At 46.7% G+C, this 8,563-nt stretch overlaps 1 protein-coding gene and 1 non-coding gene across 2 annotated transcripts; one reads left to right on the top strand and one right to left on the bottom strand.

Moving 5' to 3' along the window:
- The first annotated feature begins 888 nt into the window (after positions 1-888).
- On the top strand, positions 889-4,056 carry LOC143304454 (uncharacterized). The gene has a single exon (XM_076626933.1). The coding sequence runs from the start codon at positions 889-891 to the stop codon at positions 4,054-4,056; it is 3,168 nt and encodes a 1,055-aa protein (XP_076483048.1).
- A 3,132-nt stretch (positions 4,057-7,188) lies between these two features.
- On the bottom strand, positions 7,189-7,307 carry LOC143304473 (5S ribosomal RNA). Its single transcript, XR_013061135.1, has one exon. It is a non-coding gene; the product is annotated as a 5S ribosomal RNA (ribosomal RNA).
- Between the last annotated feature and the right edge of the window lie 1,256 nt (positions 7,308-8,563).

Here is an 8,563-nt window from a genome sequence, read left to right as displayed (position 1 = left end):
CCAATGAGCAATCAGACGCCTCCCACCACGCCCCCAAGCACAAGGAAAGCTCCGTCATACCATCCAAATAATCCATCATCCAACTCGCAACGACAAAACAGACAATGACTAAGACGGGCAGGCGCAACAAGGGAGACCAACTCACGGACCATAACCCCATCCAACGACCTGTTAACCACTGCACGCGTCAATATCCTAAACCACAAAATCCAACCAGTGCGCTGTCGAGCCCTGTTAGATACCGGTTCCACTATGAATTTCATAACTGAGCGGCTTGCAAACTCATTAAAACTTCCCCAATATCAATGTTCGGTGCCAATCGGAGCCCTTGACACCCTATCAGTCACTTCAAGGCGTTACATTACAGCCACGATCACATCCTCTGACCAAGCCTACCGACGCACATTGACGTTCCTAATCCTCCCAACAATCTCGACACTGATCCCAGACCAATTCATAGATCGTTCCGCAATCACGATACCTAAGAATGTCCCGCTAGCCGATCCAGCATTCCATGTCCCATCCCCGATTGATATTTTGTTGGGCTCAGGGCCCACCGTTGCCTCATTGTGTGTCGGACAGATAAATCTTAACCCATCAACCGGCCCCGATCTGCGCCTGCAAAAAACGCGATTCGGGTGGGTCATCGGGGGGAGCCCACCTTCCCCAGGACCTGCCAGGGTCTTTCATGCCTCCACAACGGAACTAGAGACGGACCTCACCCGCTTTTGGGAACTCGACGAGGGACCTCAGATAAAACACTTATCGGAGGCGGATCGACGATGTGAGGAGCATTTTCAAAATCACGTCCAACGCACCAGCGATGGGCGATACATCGTCGCACTCCCCTTTAACGACAAAATCTCGTCACTCGGATCATCCAAGGCAATGGCGATGAAACGACTCGCCTCTCTCCAGCAGCAATTCAGACGAAATCAACAGTTCGAAACAGCGTATCGGGCGGTCATTCAGGAGTATCTGGACTTGGGCCACATGACCAAGGTTGCATCACGCCACGAACCGGAGAACGACTATTACTTGCCACACCACGGCGTCGTTAAGGACTCGAGCACATCCACAAAACTTCGCGTTGTGTTTGACGGATCCGCACCCAGTACCACCGGCGTCTCGTTGAACGACACCCTTTATACAGGTCCGAAGCTGCAAGAGGATTTGTTCGATATCCTCTTGAGATTCCGATCTCACCAGTACGTCCTCACCGGCGATGTCGAGAAAATGTACCGACAATTCCTCGTGCGTCCGGTCGATCGAAGATTTCAGCAAATTTTATGGCGCAATTCCGACGGCGAGTTGGAAACATATCAGATCAACACCGTCACGTTCGGACTGTCTGCAGCACCCTATCTAGCCATCCGGTGTCTCAGACAATTGGCAAGCGATGAAGGGCACCGATTCCCGCGAGCTTCATCGGTATTGTTACGGGACTTTTACGTCGACGACGCTCTCACCGGAGCGGATACGATAGGCGAAGCGCTGTCAATCCGCACAGAACTCACCGAACTCCTCCAACTAGCCGGTTTAAAAATCAGAAAATGGGCGTCCAACAACCGGACACTACTCAACGGACTATCTGACCCGGACATAAATCAGAAGCTACAGCTGGGCGAGCTTCAACCCTTAAAAACACTTGGGGTCTTCTGGAAGTCCTCCGATGATTCACTCATTTATTCGGTTGACGCCAAGGCAGACATTCCCCGCGTTACGAAGCGATCGATCAGCTCCGTAATCGCTCGAATCTACGATCCTCTGGGGCTGCTCGCGCCAGTGATCGTCCGCGCGAAAATCCTGCTTCAGCGAGTCTGGGCAGTGAAAGCCGAGTGGGACGAATCTCTCCCATCAGATCTCCATTCAGAGTGGGACAGGTATTATTCTCAATTGCCACTCTTGAACAATATTACATTCCCACGCAAGGCGATAATTGACTCCGCAACTGAGATCGAAATGCACGGCTTTTGCGACGCCAGCGAGAAGGCCTACGGCGCATGCGTCTATCTCCGAACCGTTAATCCGGACGGCCGCGTACGGACCCAGCTGCTAACCGCGAAGTCAAAAGTAGCCCCGCTAAAATCCCAAACCATTCCGCGGCTCGAGCTGAGCGGAGCCTTCCTTCTTACGTCCCTGATGGCTACCATACATCAAGCCTTATCACACAGCATCACTCGTATGGTCTATTGGACCGACTCCGCCATCGTTCTCCACTGGCTAACCACGTCACCCCACACACTCAAGACGTTTGTCGCCAACAGGGTCTCCGAGATCCAAAGAAAAACCAGCATCGGCAGTCGGCGTCATGTCCCCACCCACGACAATCCCGCGGATCTAATATCGCGAGGCCAAACACCCGAAGAATTTCTCCGCCCGACCATTTGGCAGCACGGTCCAGAATGGCTCCAACAATCGGAAGATTCCTGGCCGACCTGGACCCCAATACCACAAACGGAGTTGTTAGAACAAAAAACGGCAACTTGTCTATCCGCGGCTCCCGCCGATTGCAGCCTGTTGGAACGGTACTCCTCCTGGCCTAAGCTAATTCGGATCGTCGCTCGTTGCCTCCGTTGGAGGCAGAAACAGAACCGAATGACACCCTTGACCGCAACGGAATTACACATCGCTCACGACAAATTAATCATACTATTACAAGGCATCCATTTCCCCGAGGAAATCCGTACGCTCCGAATGAACCGGAACGCAGCGTTAACAAGGAAACTCACGCGACTCAATCCTTTCATTGACCAGAAAGGAATCCTGCGAGTCGGGGGTCGACTCAGGCATTCGTCGATGACTTTCGGTCAAAAACACCCAATACTGCTACCCAAAGCATCCGTCACAGCTCGGATTATCGAGCATACACACCAGATTCACCTGCACTCCGGGACACAGGCTACGTTGTACGCTGTCAGACAACGATATTGGCCCGTCGACGGCCGAAGTCAAGTCTGGCGCACGATCAAGAACTGCGTCCGCTGCTGCCGCGCCCATCCACCGTCAGTAGAATACATAATGGGTGATTTGCCGGAAGCGCGAGTGACAGAGTCTCGACCATTCGCGAATGTCGGCGTGGACTATTGTGGACCCTTCTACATAAAGGAGACAAGAGATCGTAACCGCCGACAGGTCAAGGTGTACGTTGCGATCTTCGTATGCCTAGCCGTGAAGGCGGTACACATGGAGCTCGTTGGCGATCTCACGAGCGAAACCTTTATCGCCGCTCTTCGTAGATTCATCGCTCGGCGAGGGTTTTGCTCGACAATCCATTCGGACAATGGTACAAATTTCGTCGGGGCAAAGAACGACTTACGGGAACTGTATGACCTTCTACACTCGGACGATCACCACTCAAAAGTACAAGCATTCCTCGCAGACAAACACATAGAATGGCGCTTCATACCCCCTCAGTCTCCACACTTCGGGGGACTATGGGAGGCAGCGGTGAAATCCTTTAAGCATCACTTCAGACGCGTCGCAGGTCATGAATTGCTCACTTTCGAGCAATTCAATACACTGATCATAGAGATCGAAGCCGTCCTCAACTCCCGACCATTAACACCCATATCCACGGATCCCAAGGATCTCCTCGTTCTCACTCCTGGTCACTTCCTCATCGGTGAATCACTAATGAGTGTGCGTGAGCGAGATTTCAGGGACACTCCCTCCAACCGACTCTCCAGATGGCAGCATATCCAAAAGATGAAACAGCATTTTTGGAAACGCTGGCACAAGGAGTACCTCAACCAATTAAACAACCGCAGCAAATGGACCAAGGGTGGACATAACATACACGAAGGCGCAATCGTCCTGCTCAGAGAAGACAACGTTCCCTCGATGTGCTGGCCCTTGGGACGGGTAGTCAAGGTCCATCCCGGAGCCGATGGCGTAATCCGAACAGCGACTGTGCAGACTTCATCGAACCTCCTGGACCGCGGCGTCAAGCGGCTGGTCCCCCTGCCATTCCAATCAGATCCAGAAGCGCCCGGACAATCGCTGACCTCGAAGGAGGCAGAGCACACCCCCATCGAACCCACAGGCAGAATTTGATCGGTGCCCTCTCAACGGGGGGAGGATGTTGCGTCGCATGGAGCAGCGGAACCCCAGCCAACGCTACCTGGCGGCCAGCGGCCCACCTACCTGCTTCCAGACCCCCAATAAACTCAATGACCGGCCATAAAACGTCACCTTCTAGCTAAATTGTTTCCAGATGTGTGTCGAGCAATCTAGTTGTCTAGAAGCATTTCGGTTTATGTCCGGATTAGCAAAATCCTTGAGTTTGTTATGCTATTAAAAAAGGCTCGGAAAAGGCAGGTAGTCACCGAACGAGAAAACCCAACACATAAACATAGGATAGAAACGACTGGTTTTCCCCAGCAATAAAATCACCCCGGACACTGGTGAGAAATTCCTCATGTCCTGCTTCTTTAGCGGGGTCACGACCAATCGGCATCAAGCTTTCCTTCGGGGAAAACTAAGAGGGAGTCAGTCAGCAGTCGGTCAGTGAGTCAGTCAGGCAGCCAGTCAGTCAGTCAGCAACCTCGGGAAGTCTCAGTTCGCAGCAACGATTCGCGCTTACGCTCTCGCCCTCTCATCCCCTGATCTTACGTTCTAACCGAGTCCAACCGTATCCCGGTTGCTGTTAATTCACCACTCAGTGTATACACAGTGTCTTAATAAAACACAACTGAAAACCCGTTACAGCAGTGTGCACTTCAATTAACCACCTCTATTAGCCTAAACGCAATAGGGGATCGATCATCTCGCGGCGTCGATTGAACAATCGTAACAGGAATTTACGACTCCTGTTGATGCGCTTCTACACGATCGTGTCTCCCCGCGAGTGAAAGAACACTAACTTTTTGTTAAAACGTAGAATATTCACCAAGCGTAAAGACACTATGTAACTCGCTACTGAGACATCACGAGAGAGAATGACTTTCCGTCAGGGTGATGCTGCAGAGGAAAACTGTGATGGGGTGTGTCTAAGGACACGAGGTCATCGGATTCGTCGAGAAAAGCCCTTGTTCGGAAAGTGAGGGAAATTGACGTTGCTGTCAATTGGTCAATTTCCATGTTGGTATCGAGAAAAGGATGCTAGCCGCCCTTGAGGGAAAGTTGCTAGTGGGAAGCGTCGTTCGTGAAAAAAATACATTTCCCCTATCTTCACGTAGTTGGGACAAAACTGTTTGTCTGTTTGAAGGACTTTAGTAAACTAAATCTTAAAATTTATAACGGGTTCTCAAGCTTGCTGAACATGTACTGTGGAGATGCATCGACATCTGGTAATCATTTTAGCCGGAGAATAGGGTCTGCGTGTGGCGAGCCACGGGACAGAAACCGTTGGAATGTTTTCTGTCGAGTGCCGCTACAATTATTTCTTTTAAGGAGAGCTATAGAATTTCTCTATACCTCTGTTAGAGAAAGCGTTCATCCCTTGACCGCGGCTACATTCGGCGACTGATTGTCGCCTCGAGCCCAAATTCATTATCACAAATCTCGAACAAATACAATCGGATTGAATAACGACAATTGCTTAATTGCGGCTATAGTAGAATCTAGATTAATGTGTTAAGGGGTTTTCCCAAATTCCAAAGGGAAGGCTTCGGTGTCCTTTTATCTCCGACATATACATATAAATGTGATATAAATTATATCGTGTTTGGCCTCATTTTAATCAGAAAAATCTCACAAAAAAGTCAGTAAAAATTTAATTAAAAAAAATTAAACATAAGGTTTAACCATTGACTGATGGATAATTAGTATTCTTTCATGGACGATTGAATTCGGATCATTTTACACTACTCAACCGTCGAACTTAGTGGCGTGTTAAAGGGAACGCTAGGGCCCTGTAGGTTGATTTCCCCCCAGTAACGGGAATGACGACCGATTAATTGCGATCAATCATACAAAAAATATAACGAATTGATTATAAAAATAGTATGCTAATAAATAATTGATATTGTTTTACGAAAAGAATAACTGTTAGCATTTTATGCAAGCGTTGGATGAAAAAGGCCGACATTGTTTGACCGATATGTATCTTATTAAGCCGACTCTCACACCTTTTCCTGTTTCGCTTGCGCTGTCTTCTCTAAGTAATTCACTACTGTACAAAACTCTACTGTAATTCATCGCAAAGGAGACACGATTTTCGAACAACTATGAAGACAATACGTGTATGTGACTTTACGTATAAATGTTCGTGAAGATGAACGATGTGCATACGTCCACCTAAATGTATGAAATTTTACTCAGGTGGCTACACCTTTTAGGCCAAACGGTGTTCCATTGAATTCATAGTGAAAACGGGTTGTAGAAAAAACAGCTGGACGTCTCTGTTTCGAAGAAAAGTTGTGCCATTGTAGATTTTGGACTCGTGCTTGAAAGATTATCTCATCAGGTTATTTATATCACATAACTTGTGCTGTTTGGTTGGTTGGTTGGTTGGTTGGTAGACAAGTAATATGAACTTTATGCGCATAATTAATTTATGGTGTTACTGGTTTATTTAATCAACTATGTTATATCCGTTGTTTTCTATGATATCCGTTGCGTTATCATAGAAAGAGACTGGATTTGATTAGGAAAAGAAAACCAAGCTGTTTATGTTTCTTCCATCCAAAATCTTTTACAACGACCAGAACGTACAGCAATTAGTATGGTTTCACCTTCTTTGTCTTTTTAACGTGAAAGTAAATATTCACTTAAACCACGAATGACATAATGGATTAGACGTATGTAATGAATATTCGGTATCGAGTTTGCTATATGTTAACAAATTTATTACATCGTCATCCGTGGAATAAAAATTGGAATAAATATAAATAGCCGTTTTGTGCAAACGGCGGCCATAGAGTGTGGAAAGTAAAAACTACTGCAGGAATCAGTGTAATAGATGCATAGATAATTGGTGCGTTAAATCTATTGTGCAGTTCATGAATTATAGCGCACAGTACTAGTGTATAATGTACATGAAATTACACTTACGTGCTAGACAACAATTTATAAGTAGTACGTGATTCAGCAATAGTCTATTGACTTTCAAACAAGCGTACTTGAATGTATAACGAATAACCACGACATTGACATACGCTGTAATGCTAAAAGTATATTTTTAACACGATGTACATGACCATAAATTATTAAGAAAAGTAGGAAGAATTGGAAAAAATTTAAAAAAGCCAACACCACACGGAGTTCCCAAGCGGTCACCCATCTAAGTACTATCCGTGCCCTACGTTGCTTAACTTTCGTGATCGGACGAGAACGAGTGCACTCAACGTGGTATGAGAGTTGGCTGAAGTGAGTAATTTTGTTACTTGCTCTTAATATTCAGGAAAAAAGAAGTGGTCAGTTGACTGTAGACCTCCGAGCAGGACGGACCTCTCAGTACGCGCGTCAAAGTAGACAAACATTCATTAAAGTAGAAGGAATAAGTGACAAAAAGTGAAAAATATTGCATTGACATCATCTCTATAAATACAAATAAGAATAAAAATAAAATAAAATAAAATAAGACAAAATAAAATTGTATAAAAAGATAGAAGTTACCGATAATGAAGCCAAAAGCAACGAAACGGAACCCACCGTGGACCCAATAAAAAAAGCCATCAAGAGAAAAATAATCACACAAAAAACAGCCAAAAAAATCAAGAATAGTTTAAGACTTTCCGCTCAAAAGACGCGGAAACTCAACCCACAACCAAACCTGGTTGCCAGGACGAAAAGACTAGTAAACATCCTATGAAACACAGTTATAGATTATCACTCCAGCCAAGAAGAAAAGGCTAAAGAAATGAAAAACATGAAGCCCGTAAGAGCTACCTCGCCTCCAGCAATCATAACAAAAAACAGATTCAGTATACTACAATCTGAACCAGAGTGTTATGCCGGGCGACCCTCTGCCTGGCCCAGGTCACTCACCGCGGGCCAGACGGACACCAGATGTCCGCTCTTCCGTACGGCGTACCCTCGATAGCCTTAAGTATCTTCCATAAATCTCAGGAATTTCCTAGTAGAGGTCCTTCAAACCAAACAAACATCTGTTTCCGAAGAATTTCTAAAGACTCTTGTCTACCACGGCTTGACAAGGGAAAGTTAGTTTTTCTCACCTATTGTTACGACCGTTCGCGGAGAGACGCGGTCGCGAGGAAAACGCGTCAGCGAGAGGCGTAAATTCTCGCTACGATTCGGTGAATCGACGCCGCGAAGTAGTCGTTCCCCTGTTTCGGTTAAGATAACAGAGGTGGTTGATTGAATATGACACAGTAGTAAGTTATATTTCACCGTTTATTCCACAACTTATAACGAGGATAGTTACACTGGTGCGTGTGTACGAGATGATTGAGTGACTGATCTGCGGGTGTATCTACCCGCTCGAAGGATGTTGACCGTTCGAAGGATGTGAAATCAGTACCGTCTTGGGAGACGATGATGTGTCGGAGGAAAGCTAAGGATGGGTGTGTCTAGCGCACGGGACCATCGGATTTGTTGGTGCCGATGTTGTTTAGGAGAGTGAGGGAATAGGCTTCGTTTTTAATTGGTTAAACGAAGG

Source organism: Bombus vancouverensis, unplaced genomic scaffold (genome assembly GCF_051014615.1).
Source record: "Bombus vancouverensis nearcticus unplaced genomic scaffold, iyBomVanc1_principal scaffold0036, whole genome shotgun sequence".
Lineage (NCBI taxonomy): Eukaryota > Metazoa > Arthropoda > Insecta > Hymenoptera > Apidae > Bombus > Bombus vancouverensis.
This window is presented reverse-complemented; position numbering and strand designations above follow the sequence as displayed.

Bases quoted from the DNA above. Each gene is read 5' to 3' on its own strand.
- LOC143304454 (XM_076626933.1), top strand. From the start codon at position 889: ATGGCGATGAAACGACTCGCCTCTCTCCAGCAGCAATTCAGACGAAAT.